Source organism: Anolis sagrei, chromosome 2 (assembly GCF_037176765.1).
Source record: "Anolis sagrei isolate rAnoSag1 chromosome 2, rAnoSag1.mat, whole genome shotgun sequence".
NCBI lineage: Eukaryota > Metazoa > Chordata > Lepidosauria > Squamata > Dactyloidae > Anolis > Anolis sagrei.
This window is the reverse complement of record NC_090022.1, coordinates 220,152,358-220,170,224: the sequence shown is the minus strand read 5'-3', so window position 1 is coordinate 220,170,224 and position 17,867 is coordinate 220,152,358. Positions and strand designations below refer to the sequence as shown.

Below are 17,867 nucleotides of genomic sequence, written 5' to 3'. Positions count from 1 at the left end.
CCTTAGAGGTGTCTTTTCTGCAGATCTCAAGTTTCTGCCAATCCCCAAATTCTGCACTCATCAAGTCAACCGCTGGCAAACTTTGAGACTCACCATTTGACTTCAGCCATTTCTTGGAGTGGAGGTAACTTTCCAGCATCCTTTCATTGAAGAGCATGTAACCCATTGGTTCAGAAACAATAACATCTACCGTCTCAGGCAGCGAGATTTCTTCAATTTTTCCTGACATAACTTTGATCTTATCAGAAAGACTGTTACTTTGTACCAGAATCTGTAAAGAGGAAGTTGAAAAGCCAAAAGGTATTCATTTCTTTAATCCATAAATAATATAAGGCAGCATCAATTCAACAGATTAATTGGAAGAAGCCTATAACACGACAGTCTAACAAGCTGTTTGTTGTAAAGCAGGAATTAGGATTTTAAAAACCCAATCTGCTACATCCAGATCAACAGGAGAACAGACCTTTGCTGCTCACAGCAGCTGATACTCAGTAAGACTGGATTAAGTGGGATGGGCTAGAAAGCAGTACTTATTGAAATATATTAGCAAAGTAGCTGTTTCTGCCAACATTACTATTTACTACAATCCCCATCTAAAATGAGACACACTTTTCCACTTATAGAATAATAGGCAAATATACACTGTATCATTGCACTGAGGTTATAGAATTTTAAAATAACTCTGAAGCTCCTTTCAGAGCCACTTCACATCTATAACATGTTATATTTTACTGATAAATGGAAGAAAAAGAGATAAGTTCAATGAAACCTTCAATTAGGCCTGAAGCTGTTTAACTGTACGCTTCACTTGAATTAAATGTTGCACATAGAAGACTGGGCAACTTGAAAGTCGCTGAACAGACTGCACTCTGGCACCACGAGATGAGGAGCTAACCTTAAGAAATGGGGCTACAAAGTGGAGTCCATGTAATGCGAGTGTGAAGAAGAGCAAACCACAGACCACCTACTACAATGCAGTCCAAGCCCTATAGCATGCACAACGGAGGACCTTCTTACAGCGACACCAGAGGCACTCCAAGTGGCCAGCTACTGGTGAAAGGATATTTAATATGATGCCAAGATTTAAACTTTGGGGTTTTTTTAAATACATGACAACTGTTTTTAAATTTGCTTGTGGTTTTCCTATGCATTTAACTATATTCTCAATTTGTTTCCGACACAATAAATAAATACTTTAATTAAATACAAAATCAGTTCAATTAACTTAAATTCTAAGAACCATGTTCTTCCTCAAATAGACTGATTGCTTGGTATGAAAGCATGAACAGAAAAGTCTCAGCAGATGTTGGTGTATAGATTGAGAAGAATACAGCCTTGTGTAGAGATTCATAGGTACCAGATTATTCTTTCTGTAACCTATACGGCAATGCATTTTAAATTGTTAACAGTATGGCTGCCAGATGGCCCACCCAAAATCTAGCAATAGAATGATTGCCAGATGACCCTTTTCCCAATATTTTCTTTCTCGGGCTAGCCAAATATGGTTTTTTTCTATCAACCATCAAACATAGTAATTTGAATGGAGTGACAATGAACTGATCTTGAAATTACATATTGCAGAAGAAAAAGGGAATATTTTATTTTCTTCAAAACTACTGTATATTCCGGCATATAAGATGACCCCCAACTTTTCCAGTCAAAATATAGAGTTTGGGATATACTCATTGTATAAGATTACCCCTCTTCCAACACGCACCAAATAAATTTTTAAAAGCATCAGATTTTATTTCAATATGGTAATTTTCCTATTACTATACCTCCTTCTCTGCCTCTCAGATCTCACATCTGCACACCTGCACTGCTTCACTGCAGTCTTCAGGAGCAAGATCTGAGAGGCAGAGGAGGCGGTACGGTAATAGGATACAAGGGTGGGCCAGACAGGTAAAAGACTTGTGTTTTTCTGGGCCCAGAGCCACTCTATCTCTTTTTTCCATATCCCGAGTGCCCCAGATGCCTGCAGCTTGCTCCGCCCTTCACTTATACCTTCCTGGTGAGGCGCCCTTTCACCTCACCATCGGGACTGCATTAAGTCCACGAATCCTGATGGATTTTCTTCTCCTGTACTTGTACAGCGTCGTCCTTAATGCTTTCATACAGTCGCTCAATATGGCAGGGACGCGGCCACTGCCATTTTTGAGCTCCCCCCACAATATGCAGCAACCACAGATTCTCCAATCCGGATTGGAAGCTTCAGCACCCACTCTATAAGATAACTCCCGGCTATAAGACTACTCCCGCATATAAGACGACTCCCATTCATAAGGCTACTCCAGCGTATAAAACGACTCCCATGTCTAAGACGACCCCTGACTTTTGAGAAGGTTTTCTTGGGTTAAAAAGTAGTCTTATACGCCAGAATATAAGGTAATCTTATTATGGCACAAAAAGGGGGTTGCAGTCTAGGAACCTTTATGTTTTAATAAGGTTGAAAATATTTGTGGGTTTTCCTGAGCATATAATAATTGTTATCGCCCTGTACAATGATATTGCACTACTCTTCCCTTTCAGGAGGAAGCAAGAGTATACTCTTCTAAAATTAAGTGCAATGTAATGCAAAATCTCTCCACTGCTTATCACTATAATCTGTTGCTGGTCTACATGCTATTTCCTTAGGAAATCTAGTTCTTTAATATTTTGTCTAGAAGATGGGAGAGCCATCTGAGCTCCTGTAAATAAACCAGGAGATGCATTTAGAACAACTATTTCCATACTTCTTATGCATACTTGAATTCTTAACTCAATGAACAACTTCCAGTGTTCTTATATGTAACTTTTACTACTTGACCAATTCCGCCAAAAGCTGAAACCATACTGAAAATGGTAGATAACCTATGATTCCAACCTGAGTAGAGTTTATCTGGTGAGCCATGTTCTGGTAACTTCCTAGTTGAAGTATTTATCATCTATGTATGTGGTGCTTGTTAGGACTACCGCTTATCCCCACCTCTGCCTCTCAAGTGTGGGCTTCTTCTTCTCCCATTATGTGCCTGACTTTGGAGACCTCCTAGTTGCCCTTGTTCTTATGTAAGAGTACTCATCTTCTATCTCCACCAAACAGCACTAATCTTGCTATCAGCCCAGATGCCATGTGTCTAAATTTAAGCTTTCCCATATCTGTTACATGCTATTTTCAGAGGCAAATATGATTTATTAAAGAGAAATTGAATGTAACATCATTGACTACTTATTTAAAACTTCTAAATTGCATCTCTTTCTCTCACACACTAATCTCCTATATGTCAAATTACACTGTATTCCTCAAGGGCTAATTTTTTACATCTAGTGATCCCAAAAAGAGTTGACCTCTTCCATCCAGACAACTTTTTCTCATGCGTAATTGCTCGTATGTCCTGTTTGTTCAAGTGCTCTCCATAAATTCTCTTGTGCGTAACACTACTTTCTTTTTGGGTCTTTATACAGGAGACAGAAGTATTTAAACATTTATTTGGAGACTACTCTGGATTTCATTAGAATATAATTACAATTAAATTTATGACCACAATATTCAAGTATGTGGTGATCTGGAGCTCATCTACATGAATAAAGAAAACCTGCACACACTCCAGCGCTGGCAATCTTTATGATGCATGATGACTTTTGGTAAGTATCCCAGGTTTTCAGCCTTTAACTTGACTCCACCCCTTTTGTCCACTGGTCCAAACTATTGAGTCATACATGAGAAAACTCAACATACTAAACTAAAAACCAGTTATAATGAAGTGGCCTTTTTTCTTTTTTCACTTTCAACCAAATAACTTTTTTACATGCCTATGAATTCATTTGGTAGATTACACCACTGGAACAACAACACAACACATGATCTTGATTATAACTCACATTATTTTTAATTATACAGTTCTACAATGCAATTGTATCTGTCCAAATGCATTTGGGAATAGCCAAAATATTCAGATAACCAGATAAAGAATTGGGCTACACTAATGGTTCTCAACGTGTGGGTCCCCGGATGTTTTAGCTTTCAATTCCAAGAAAACCTAATGGCTGGTAAACTGGCTGGGATTTCTGGGAGTTGTAGTCCAAAACACCTGGGGAACCGCAGGTTGAGCTCCATTGAGCTAGATGAGGGGTCCTCAAACCTTTTAAACGGGGGGCCGGATTACTGTCCCCCAGACCGTTGGGAGGGCCGGACTATAGTTTTTTTTTTTTTTTAAAGATGACCAAATTCCTATGCACACTGCATATGTCCTATTTTGCTACTGTTATGAATTGTAATGTAAATATCTGATATGCATGATGTATTTTTATTGTTACAATCTGAACATAAAGCATGGTTTTAGCATTTCTGGAGATAAAATAGTTCCAATTAAAATGAGGAAAGCATTCTATTTTGTCTTTTTGAAAGTGGTTTTTGAAATATGTAAGCATGAGTCAGTCCCCTTTCAGGGGGAGAAGGGCAGGGTATAAATATAGGAAATAAATCTATATAAATAAAAATGTAATGTTCGTTTGTGGAATTAACAGAACTCAAAAACCACTGGATACCTAACAACCCAATGTATGTCCTTCACTCAAAAAAAAATTGATGTTGTCATTTGGGAGTTGTAGTTGCTGGGATTTATAGTTTACCTATAATCAAAGAACATTATGAACCCCATCAACGATGGAATTAAACCAAACTTAGCACACAGTTCTCCCATGACCAACAGAAAATACTGGGTTTGGTGAGCACTGACCTTGAGTTTGGGAGTTGCAGTTCACCTACATCCAGAGATCACTGTGGACTCAAACAAGGATGGATCTGGACCAAACTTGGCACTGATACTCAATATGCCCAAATGTGAACACTGGTGGCATTTGGGGGTTGTATTTGCTGGGATTTATAGTTCACCTGCAATCAAAGAGCATTCTAAACTCCACCAATGATGGAATTGAACTAGTCTTGGTACACAGAACTCCCATGAACAACAGAAAATACTGGAAGGGTTTGGTGGGCATTGACCTTGAGTTTTGGAGTTGTAGTTCACCTGCCTCCATAAATCACTGTGGATTCAATGAAAGATCTGGCCCAGACTTGGCACGAATATTCCATATGCCCAAATGTGAACACTGGTGGAGTATGGGGGAAATAGAATCTTGACATTTGTGAGTTGTAGTTGCTGGGATTTGTAGTTCACCTACAATCACAGAGCATTCTGAACCTCATCAACAATAGATTTGGGCCAAACCTTTCCAGAGCAGCGCGGGATGGAGAAGCCTGTGGAGGGAGAAGCGCTCTCTGCTCTCCCACGGAGAACAGAGAGCGCAGCAGAGTGGACGCCATTCATTCCTCTGTAACAGACTATCCCTGGTGGCAAGGAAGGCGTGCGCAAACGGTGGAGGCGGCGCCGGGTGGGCGTGGCCAAGCGATGCTGGCTTCCCTGGCCCGGAAGCCTGGCCACGCCCACCCGGCACCGCTTCCACCATTCGCGCCACCAGGGATTTTCTGTTACAGAGGAATGGCACCCGCTCTGCTGCGCTTCTTCCTCCACAGGCCTCTCCATCCCGTGTGGAAGGAGAAGCCTGTGGAGGGAGAAGTGCAGCAGAGCAGACGCCATTGGCGGCAGCGGCGAGGGGCTTTGGACACGCCGCGCGGCGAGGGGCTTTGGACACGCCGCGCGGCGAGGGGCTTTGGACAGGCCAGGACAGGCCGCGCGGGCCGGATAAAGGCCCTTAGCGGGCCGCATACGGCCCGCGGGCCGTAGTTTGGGGACCCCTGAGCTAGACCATCAAAGTTACATGTTGGAAAAATATACATGCAGAGAACCCTTATGTGCTAGACCTAGGTGTTTCTGTTTCTGCAGTCAACACCTTTTCCGATAACAGGCTGGTCCCTTTTGGACTGAGACCAATATGACATGATTTGTTTCCCTGTAGTGGGGTCAAGGTGCCGGCGAGGGGGACTCTACTTTCCCTAGAGATATGCCGCCCATCATTAAGATTAATCAGTATTAGGTTTCTCCCAGGGGGAACTGGTGGTTCAATCTTCTTATAATTTTGTTTCACACTCTAAGAGTTCTACTGTGTTTCAGATTTAGAAAAATGGTAGGCTATAAAAGGATATGATATTTGAGTTCTAATCAAAAGTAATGGCTTTAGCAATTTCAACTTACTTATTAATATTATTTGCTAAAATACTTCCATCTATACTTAGCCCACATTTTTTTCAAATACGTGAAGCAGCTCTTCATAAGTAATGTGTTTACATTCCGAGGAAAGCAAATAATCCCCCCAGTTTTGCCTCCACCAATGTTTTAAGGAGGTTGTTGAACTGAGTATCCTTTTATCACACATACAATATTTCTGAAAAGTGAATCCAAGGTATACGGGACTACAGACACGAAGTGGAAATAAATCTCACTGAAATAAGCACGTGTGTTAATATGAGACACAGTCTTGACAAAACCCTATGAAATAGATAAGGATTAAATGGAAGAAACACTTGATAGATAACAATGACCTAAACTGCTAATACTTCTAAGTTTACTATAGAGGCATGAATATTTACTTCATTTAACATTCAGACAGCCATGGAAAGCAAATTCATTATTTGGAACACATTCAACATACTCACTTCAGCATATTTTGCCACTGAGCTGGCTTCAACAGCATAGACTCTTCTAGCTCCAGCTTGCACAGCAAAAAACGAAAGGATTCCTGATCCACAGCCAACATCTAGGACCACCTTGAAATAAAAAAGAGTGGGGTGATGTAAAACTTTATGTCCCAAGGATTTATCAATGGATGTAGAAAGTAAAATAGTCCCACCTAAAACTGACTGTGGAATATCTATGTTTATATAGTACGAAGTCTAGCAAATCAGAGACAGTTCCTAACTTAGGTGCATCTACACTGTGGATGTAATGCAGGCCGGTATCATTTCAACTGCCATGCTTCAATTCAATAGAATCCTAGGAGTTGTAACTTCACAAGATCTTCAGCTCTCTCTGCCAAATTGTTATGGTGTCCCACCAAATGACACATCCCAGGATTCCACAGCATTGGGCTATGGCAGCAAAAGTGGTGCCACATTCTATGGAGAGGGTGACAGTGCAATAAAAGACCAATCTGGAAGTACACTTTACCCTAAATCCAATTGCTTGAATTGTAAGATCAAACACCAAATCATTAATGTTAATGTAAATTCTACTGATTCAAAGTATCTATTCTGTTTAGGGGTGATTGGATTTAAACTTTACTTCATTATCATTCCTGATTACAGGGCAAAGCTGGATTATATCATAGATCACACACAGTCCCATAGCCAGGAAAAAGGTGTGCGTGAGAGAGAGAAACATTTTCATTTTTGTAGCGAATCATGAAGAGTAGGTCCATAACACACAAAAAATTGAATCCTATGACTCATTCTATATTTTTACATACACTCAATTAAATCAAATTTCTATTTTAGCTACCAAGTTTCAAGTCTAAAAAAATCTGAAAATGACTCTTAATGGGTAATTTAATGGTGGAATGCTGCAAGTCTTTGCTAAGGCTAAATTTAGTGAGTGATAGACAGCCATTGGATACTTCTATGATATAACTGCCTGTGAACCACTGATATGGCTATTCATATTAGCAGCTCCATCATAAACTTGTCCACACAAGTATTGCAAGTTCAGCCCAGTTTTTTCCAGTGTTTTCAAAATAATGTCTGCAAGCCCTCCATCTGTCGTATCACTTATTTTCACAAAGCCTATAGTCTTCTCTTATTCCTGCACCTTCGGCATCAGCATACTTACTGAGAGCGATAACTGTTCTGAGCTACTCACATCCAAGGTTTCATTTGACAATACAGAAACACTGTGATGCATTGCATCTTTCAACAATTTTTGGACTATCTTGTCACCATAAATGTCTATTCGTTCATTCTGTATTTGAGAACTAGTATACTGGACATTCACAGCTACAGTTTTGAGATGACTTTTCAGGCCAGTGTCTCCTGATCTGGAATGAGATCTCAACAAGGCCCTGAAATTACCATCACTGCTCCCTCTTAAAGCCAGACTGAATGGGTAATTTGGTGGTTACAAAAGAATACCACAACGCCTGTTGGAAACACTTGAAAACTGTGTTAATATTCTTTGACAGAATTCAGGCTTCATTGATAAACTTCAGTGGACACTCCTGAGTGCAGTCTGGTCAGAACTCCCTGACCTCCAGGCTAAGGGCTTGATCACACATATCTGTGATTCTTCATCACTACCAAAAGTGAAATCAACTCATATAGGAGCTTCACTAGATTTTGTTTCTCCTTGAAAGATTAATGTGGCACATAAGAAATACAAACGTATTTTCACACTGACACTACTTTTCCCTTCTTTCTCCATCTCCTGTTTTAGAGATAAGAAACATGAGAGAGAATGAAAACAGGCATAGTTCAGCCTTTCAGGTGATAAATAATGAGCACATTACTTTTATGAGATATCTGTTTGAGACAGTGCCTGACGTACTCTGTTGTACGGCGTAGTACGGTGATTGCAGTTTGTGTCTGTCTCTTTTGGCTTAGTATTCATGTCAATATTGCTTTTATCATCATCATCATCATCATCATCATCATCATCAATTATTATTATTATTATTATTGGCACTTGTTTTTATATGATAACTTCAATCTTTCCCAAGAACCAGAAAGTCAGGGTGAAAACATGTATTCTATGGTTCATTCAGATGTACAATACAGAACAGGGCCATTAGGTTGGGGAGATATGGTGCCCAAATACAGTCTGGGGAAATGTCTATTCAGCATTCCCTATTCTAAAGCATGGAAGATATGGGGAAGAATGAAGGGGGCTGTATACTACAGCAGAAATCCCATGCTGCAATCCCATTAAGACAAATGAGCTCACAGTAGGGAATGCATTCTATATTGCATTGTCCTAGGAAACGCACACCGTGGAGAATCACCACTGACAAAATGGATATAAAGCCATAATAATAAATCGATTTGACACATGATGGTTTTTAAAAACTAAGTACTATTTCCCCCCAGTTTGCTTGGTACAACTGAATGGTATCTGAACACCATTTTTCATAAAAGTTACATTAAACATATAAAGCCATGTTTGCTTTGATTTCATAAAATGTGAAAGCAAAATGTTCCATTTTTCAATTGGCTAATGGATTCAACCTATAGAATGCAAAGTTTCAATTGTAGGTGAAGCCTGTACATTTTCTAAGATTCCAAAAAGTCACTTAACATTTAAAATGTTCACACAAAAATGAAACAAAATGATGCAGTTTCCATATCACAACATGCACATTACCCAATTGCTGTCACTGCATGTAGCTTTCAAATTCTGCTTTCTTGTGCCACCCAAATATGCCCCGTATGTACAGGGGGAAGTACCCCATAGGTTCAATATGGAAACCCCTAAACAGAAGTGGTTTCAGTCCTATATAGTTAAGATTTTTCAGTCTCACAGCACAAATACAGTCTCTATTCTCTCAGCGTTTCTCAGTCAGTCTCGCACAAACTGTTCCAATGTTCTCCCCTATAAATATTGACAGCCGTGCTGAGTTAACAACTCTGTTCTTAAAAGAACAGTCATTCCATCTGCTCAGGACCAACTAAGACACACTGAGAAAGAAAAGACATATTTCTATGTATACGTTAAGAAACCATGCTTGGTTACCCAGGAAACCATGTGGCCATGTAACACCCTTGAACTTTATTTTGTATTTTAAAACCCATGTAAACATCTAATTAAAACAGTCTTGTTGCCTGATCTCTGCTCTAACGGTAATCGTCTGGATTTTTTTTTAAAAAAGAGGTCCAGAGAATATTCAAGTCTGCAAACACTGACCTTTCAAATTACATGAAGACAACAAGAAAGAAATTCATTTCATTTATTTTGCACCTAGTTACCAGCCTAGCAAACTCTTTTTCTCCATTGCTTGAGCAGCATGTATTCCTGGAATGTTTCTGAAATCAACAGGAATTATAAAAATATTTTTATTTTTAAAGAAAAAGTAGTGCTCGAGTTTGTATCTGTTTTGTAGCAACTCCCTGATTTAGAAACATTTCCCCCTAATTCTTCACTAGTGTGAATATTTCACAGCAGTGCAAGCACAAATAGGCTTAATATTTACGCCTACATTATGCAGTGTAAGAGGCAGCACTGCAGACAGGCAGGCACAGAGCAAATATTTATCGTTAGACTGCCAGATTTTCTAACATAACTTACCTTATCTTTAAAATCGATATGGTTCTGGAGTATTGCTCTGTGATAAGTGGCCGTCCTCACAAAATCCTGCATCATATTCTGTTGTTGAGATAAGCAGCCATAAAACTACAAGGAAATGAGGGGGGAAATAGGGGAAGAAATATGTATAAAAATTATCTTCCAAATCTCCACGTTACACTTCACAGGTGAAACCTTTATTGCAGGAACCCAAGACAGTGTTTAAATACAGTCTGTCTCAGAGAAAGCAGGGGAAAAAATCTAACAAAGCATATATTTGTGAGTAAATTAAGGACAATTATGGGTTTGGGCTTTCAACTGTGAATACGTGAAATGTGAAACTTTGGGGCATGAAACAAATCATTCTTCTTCTCTCCTTTTAAAAGTGTTCCAAGAGATGGATATTGCTATAAAGCAGGGGTCCTCAAATTAAGGCTCGAGGGCCAGATACGGCCCTCCAAGGTCATTTATCCGGCCCTCACCGGATAGTCTAAAACTACTTGAAAGTACACAACAACAACAACCCTATCTCATCAGCCAAAAGCAGGTCCACACTTCCCATTGAAATAGTAATAAGTTTATAATTGTTAAAATTGTTCTTTATTTTAATTATTGAATTGTTTTAAAGTGGGGTTTTCCCCACTACAAATGAGATATGTCCAGTGTGCATAGAATTCATTTATTTTTTCCCCCAAATTATAATCCGGCGCTCCAACAGTTTGAGGAACTGGGACCTGGCCCTCTGTTTAAAAAGTTTGAGGACACCTGCTATAGAGAATGAGTGGATCTATTTATTTTAGAGGTTACAATGGTGGGGATGTAAATTGTGCTGCTGATCTTGGTATGGTCTCCAATATACAAATACATATGCAAATAGGATTTTCAAATATTGGACCTCTACCTGAAAATACTGAGCTGCAGAGGATTCTTCTGTTCTCTGACTGAAAGAGGAACAATCGTTTGTCTGATTCCTGCAGTTCTTCAGTGCATTGGAAAACATGCTATATTCTGAAACAGAAAGGACAAAGCACGTAGCAGCTAAATGCAGACGCATGAAAGCCAGGCAGCATTATCACAGCTGGAAATCCAAGAGTAGAAGAAATTGTGTATGCTATGTGCAACCACAGCTGCAGTTGCTTCTACATTCAGTTAAACGACCCCAGCACTGGACTGTGAAAGAGAAACATAGTAAGGAAGAAAGCTGAATTATCATTGACTTTTTGTTTATTCCTTACAAAATGCAATGTTAAATTTTGCTCAATAAAATCTGTGAATTACTACTAAATTAATTATATATATTTTTCCTTAATGTGTTTGCCCAGATCTTAACAACAGTCTAGCCCATGCCATCCCTTCTGTTATCCAATAAATTCATTCCACTGATTTTTACATGGTTTGGAGAGCAATGGTGAAGAATATGTATTCCTTAATTACTGATAACATCTTTTAAAATCGAATATTTCTCTAACATGTTTACTACACTCCCAAGTTATAACTGGAGTCTGGAAAACCTACTTTTGGAAAACCCTCAGCTAGCATGGCTTATGACTATGTTAGTTAGGGAATTTTGGAAGTAACACTTCACACTTTATAATGATTCCAGGTTTTGAACAGCATGGATTGGAGGCAGCATTATACAGAAACCATCTCTTTTGGATCACAGAAATCTTCAACCAGTGCTCTACCAGCCAAATTACTTCAGGAGAGAATGCTTCTGGAACATGGTCATGTTGTTGTTCTTCATTCGTTCAGTCGTCTCCGACTCTTCGTGACCTCATGGACCAGTCCACGCCAGAGCTTCCTGTCTGCCGTCACCACCCCCAGCTCCTTCAAGGTCAGTCCAGTCACTTCAAGGATGCCATCCATCCATCTTGCCCTTGGTCGGCCCCTCTTCCTTTTGCCTTCCACTTTCCCCAGCATAATTGTCTTCTCTAGGCTTTGCTGTCTCCTCATGATGTGGCCAAAGTACTTCAACTTTGTCTCTAGTATCCTTCCCTCCAGTGAGCAGCCGGGCTTTATTTCCTGGAGGATGGACTGGTTGGATCTTCTCGCAGTCCAAGGCACTCTCAGAACATGGTCATACAGCCCAAAAAATTCACAACAACCCAAATTACTTTAGTCACACCAGAGGCGACTTGCAGTTTCTCAAGCCACTCCTGGCACACACACACACAAACTTTAGTCAATTGTTTCCAAGTTCTGTGCAAAAATGTGACAGCACCAGCAGGTCTCAGCATTAATCCAATCTGCCTTCATTAGGGTCACTTCTCACTCTGGTTTAAAAAAAAAATCCTTAGCCAGCCTAACTGAAGGCTCAAATCACCAATAGGCATTAATTACTGTCAAGAAAGTGAAGCTTGACTTATCACATATGGCTTGCTATTTCTCCGTTCTGAAGCCTTACTTACAGTCATAGAGAGGCATATAGTCCTGATGGACAACAAGATAGGAAAGCATGTAAGATCGGTTTAACATTCTCCTTACTTTCCCAGCTGCCATCATTCCCCTTTCCCAGGGTTTCATGAAGCTACCCTTCATTTCCCCCCTTGCGTCTTCTTACCAGCTGTCTCTTAACAGTATGGATTGATACGGCGCAGATATCTGCAACATCAGGGCCCTTTTGGTATGCCCATAGTATTTATAATGCCCATAGTATTTAAAGTATTGGTACAGAGGGGAACCAATCATAGTTGCATCCAACAGTTCAAATGATTTCCATGTCATAACTCAATTATATCATAATGAAAACTAAGTAGATTTATCAGACATATATGAGAAAAAATAAAGTTAACTTGGGATAGAAGTGACACAATGCAATGAAGTTATAATAAAATATCTAAAACACTGATGCCTAATTACTTTCACTACAAAGAAAATGGAGTAGATAGGAGAGGAATAGGAGACAAGAATTCCATTTACTGGAACAAAACCAGGAGAAGGTTAAACCATGAGATATATCACAATTGATTTTTCATGTTGTGTGGCCCTCTAGCTATTATAGGACTAAAAACTCACCAATGGCTATGTTTATTTATTTATTTACTATAATTATATTGCGTCTTTCTTAACCCTAAAGGGTACTCAAGACAGCTTACAATTCAATGTTTTAAATATATATATACAATTAAAATAAACATTTAAATTTAAATCAAGTTTAAAATACATTTAAACATTTAAAAACATTATAAGCCACTCTATTCACAATCATAATCCAGGCCTCTTCAGTAGTCATTGCACATAATTACAAATCCATCTATTTCACTATATTATTCTCCAAAAGCTTGATCCCAAAGCCACGTTTTCACTATCTTTCTGAAGTTCTGGAGGGAAGAGGCTGATCTAATATTGCTGGGGAGGCAGTTCCACAGCTGAGGGGCCACCACTGAGAAGGCCCTGTCTCTAGTCCCCATGAATCGCGCCTACGAAGAAGGAGGGACTGAGCACAGGGCCTCTCCAGACTATCTTAATCTCTTAGATGGTTCATAGATGGAGATACGTTCAGACAGGTAAGCTAGCCGGTACAGTTTAGGGCTTTATAGGCCAAAGCCAGCACTTTGAATTGTGCTCGGTAGCAGACTGGAAGCCAGTGAAACTGACATAACAAGGGAGTTCTATGCACCCTGTACACTCTGGCGAGCAATCTGGTTTCCGCCCGTTGGACCATGTGGAGCTTCTGAACAGTCTTCAAAGGCAACCCTACATAGAGTGTGTTGCAGTAGTCTATTCAGGATGTAACCAGAATGTGGACTACCGTGGCCAAGTCTCACTTCCCAAGGTGCAGGTACAGCTGGTGCACATGTTTTACTTGTGCAAATGCTCCCCTGGCTACCACCAAAACCTGGGGTTCCAGGCTCAATTATGAGTCCAAGATAACCCCCAAGCTAAAAATGATGGGAGTGTCAGTCTTTGTCCATCTCTTATGTACAAATATTGCTTATTGAAATGCCTGGGACCAGAAGTATTTCGGATTTTGCGTATACATACATAATGGGATATCTTGGGATGGGACCCATGTTTAAACATGGAATTCTGTGCATGGAACTGAGTTTGTCCATATCAAACCATCAGAAAGCAAAAGTATAACTATCTCAGTCACCAACTTGGATAATTTTGGATTATTTCCCATGAGGGATGCTCAACTTGGAATACATATAGAAGTGTACCAAAGTGAAATACTAGTTATAGCACTAAAATTCATAGTTATTTTAATCAGTATACACATATCTCCAGCTTGTAACACTTGGCAATTGAGCATCCTTTCCCCCAGCAGTTCTTCTCTGATTCAATATGTGAAATCAGATTCTGAACACACTTGATGTAGTTATTAGCTGTTTACATGCCCAAAGCCAACTGCTATGCAAACACATGAACACAAATTATATAATGTTAAACCCAAAGTAGTGTCTGATCCCCCATTGGCACATATTGTGGTCCTTGTTTGCACACGGAAACAACATCAAAATTAAGGCCAGGTTTTCTGAAGTTGGGAGAGAACCAAATCAGGTGATAGCAGGTGGCCACAGATTCATTGCCTGAGTTGTTCCAAACAGTTGGGCACTATTGGCAAAAAGAAAAGAAAAACAAGTCTTAGAAACCTTTATATACTAGACTCTCTGACAGCCAATTTTATGGCAAGCTTGATGCTATTCAGATGTCGCATACATGTTCTGCGGGAAGCAAAGAATACCATCTATGATTTACTGCTGTTTAAATGGTTGAAGAAGGAAGACTGAGTATAGCAGCCCCTGCATGAATTCAAGCTAGGCATACATTTATCACCATAATGAAAGAAGAAGAAAACTGTTTGAACATTTAAATCATAACTCTCAAGCTACACACACTGTGTGGTGTAATTCCTAGCTAAACCAGAACACACACAAAAAATACTTCTCAAGGTTACCATTCTGGGTGATTCTTGCAATTGTAATTCTAAAAAGGATTTCCCCCCCAAGCTCTGAGTTAAGGAAATAAAAATACAGGACCACAGATGCTCTGCAGATGCCTTTTCAAAACTTAAAAATTGCAAGCAATTTTTCAAGCCCAGCAAAAGATCAGATAATGCAAGAAATGCGTCAGCGTCCCTTCGTTTTGTTTTTCTGCATTTTGCCTGCCGCATAAAGTAAAAATTCCAACACATAAGACATCCCACATTGGGTTTTTAATATTTTATTTAATGTATTTTAGCTGAGGACAGCCCTGACTTCTGGAGGTGAGCAATGGAGACTGTTCAGAAGTTGAGCATAGCATGTGTTTCTGTTTTGTCTGATACCACCCTTCCTTTGTGCAGCCAGATACTCACGAGTCACAGAAAGGGGAGGAAGAGAATGTCAGTTCATGGGTTGACTTATGATGTTATTTTATGTGGTTTTATTGTGCTATGTTTTAATTCTATGTTTGACCGGGCTTGTCCCCATGTAAGTTGCCCCGAGTCCCTTCAGGGAGATGATGGTGGGATACAAAAATAAAATAATTATTATTTGAAACGCAACAAGATGCGTACACAGCAAACAAGATCACTCTGCTGGCTGTTGTATTGGATCACATGTCTGACACTTCCCAAGTGTCTAGGATTGTGTGATGTAGCAGCAAATAATACGTGCAGATCCCATTAAGGTGGCCTTTTGCAGCTGGCAGATGGTAATTTTGTCAGCGCCTATTGTGTTTAAGTGCAGTCCAAGGTCTTTAGGCACTGCACCCAGTGTGCCAATCACCACTGGGACCACCTTGACTGGCTTGTGCCAGAGTCTTTGCAGTCTGATCTTTAAATCCCCATACCATGTCAGCTTTTCCAGTTGTTTCTCTTCAATCCTGCTGTCGCCTGGGATTGCAACATCAATGGCTGTCTGTGCCTCTGTTCAGAAGATTTCACTTCACTTTCTGTTCCTGCGAATTTTGAAGTCTGACTTGTTGCGGAAACAAGGATTGATGAGAAAGCTTCAGCAGATCCCCCCTTTTCCTATCATAACTCTTTTAAAAGTGAATTTCCTTTCTGAAGGGTAGATTTTTCTCACTTCCTCTTGTCTCACCCCCGTTCTTAACTATGAGTGTAATATTTGTAACTCAGGGACTGCCTGAATATACTTGTGCATAAGTTGGCCTCATGCATTAGTTAAGGTCAGGTTTGGGGGTAAAAATTAAGGATTAGATGGGTAAGTTGGTTATTCCATCGAGGGGAGAACGGGTCACTTCCACCACAGGGTGCCAGTCACTCATAGCTGCAATCACCATTTCCCCACCCAGGCATTCAAAAAGGCCCAAAGCAGCATTGCTTCTTTTGGGTTCTTGTAAGGCAGTATAATAAGCACTTGAATTTTGTCAGTACTCAAAGAAGGGGATGATTTCTTTTTGATAAAGGTCAAAATACATTACTTATATTAACTCTTGGATAGGATTTTTGGGTCAACTTCTGACTAAAATTTCTAGACTTACATGAATATATACAGTAATTCTCATGGAGCTGGTCTCATGAAAATTAAAAAAAAACTGACTAGTACTGTCAAGCACATATAGGAGCCACAGGCAAATGACTTTTAAAATGCACATGCTGCATTGCCTCCATGTCAGCAACACCAGAGAACACCTGCCCAAAGCTACATTTCTCAGAATTCATCTCGCTTCACAATAGTGGGGTTCCCCATGATAAATGCAATTGCAGTCTCTGCCTCTCTTTCTGAGCTGGCCATGTGCCGCAGGGGCTTCTTCCTTGCCTGGCTATTCAGCCAAGCATGCCTCCCCCCTCCCTTCCCCCACTGGAGAAAGAGTAGGGTTTCTCCCTCCACTCCCTCTACTCCAGTCTCACTATCCTCCTTGGGGCTTTCTGGGGGAACGAAACCCAGCCCTTTAGGGGGAGAAGCAGGGTTCCCATGACAGAGACCTAGAAACATTCACAAGACCCAAATAACTCATCTGAAAGTCATAGGTCAATGTTTTCAATCTTAAGTTTTTAAGTGGCTATCCCTTGTGTTTCTTAATATTGCTTCATATATATCAATCTAACAAATTAGATCCGACATACAAGTTGCAAACAAAGTTTTGTAGCTCTAATATATACAGTTCAATCTAAGAACAGCAGAACTTTATGGAGCTACTGAAAATCTCTTCATATACCAGACTATTACACAATAAAAGTGCTTACAATTTTTATTTATATATATATTTCAGCAGATGGCGAGAAAAATAAAATGAAAAGTACTCTGGGGTTCCTAACAGCAGGGTGATGTATCATGCTGGCTTTTCAACATCCCTATTCACCAACTGTTTGTTATTAGAAGGGCTGTTAAAAATTTGCCCAGCAATGAAGGGCTATCATCATTTAGCTAGCTCTCCGACTGTGATGTCTGAATATAAAAGCAATGGCTGTTCACAAAATAATAATAATAATAATAACACTGAAGAAAAGTATTATCAAAATCAGCAAATAAAAGAGTTACAGAAAGAAAGAACAGTCAAACATTTTTTAAAATAATCATTAATGCCATCAATCTCTTACCAGAAAGTGACCTGAACTGGAGCAAAGCACTGTTGTAACCCAGCGATATTAAAACAGAGTCTTTTCCCACTCGGCAGTATTCCGTATCTTTGTTAACGAAGCATTTGAATACGCAAACTCCCTCAGCTGCAGAGAAAAAAGAGAAAGCTAGTAAATATATAACTCAACTGACACAA

At 39.7% G+C, this 17,867-nt stretch overlaps 1 protein-coding gene across 2 annotated transcripts in view; it reads right to left on the bottom strand.

Annotated features, from left to right (window-relative positions):
• The window catches only part of LOC132767385 (histone-arginine methyltransferase CARM1-like), a 74,460-nt gene that overhangs the window by 28,754 nt on the left and 27,839 nt on the right, over positions 1–17,867 (bottom strand). For both annotated transcript variants that reach the window (XM_060762269.2, XM_060762270.2), the window contains exons 2-6: positions 17,692–17,817; positions 11,104–11,210; positions 10,206–10,310; positions 6,593–6,703; positions 94–271 (exon numbers count right to left, since the gene is read on the bottom strand). In XM_060762269.2, coding sequence (XP_060618252.2) covers positions 94–271; positions 6,593–6,703; positions 10,206–10,310; positions 11,104–11,210; positions 17,692–17,817 — 627 coding nt within the window. The remainder of the gene's footprint in view (positions 1–93; positions 272–6,592; positions 6,704–10,205; positions 10,311–11,103; positions 11,211–17,691; positions 17,818–17,867) is intronic.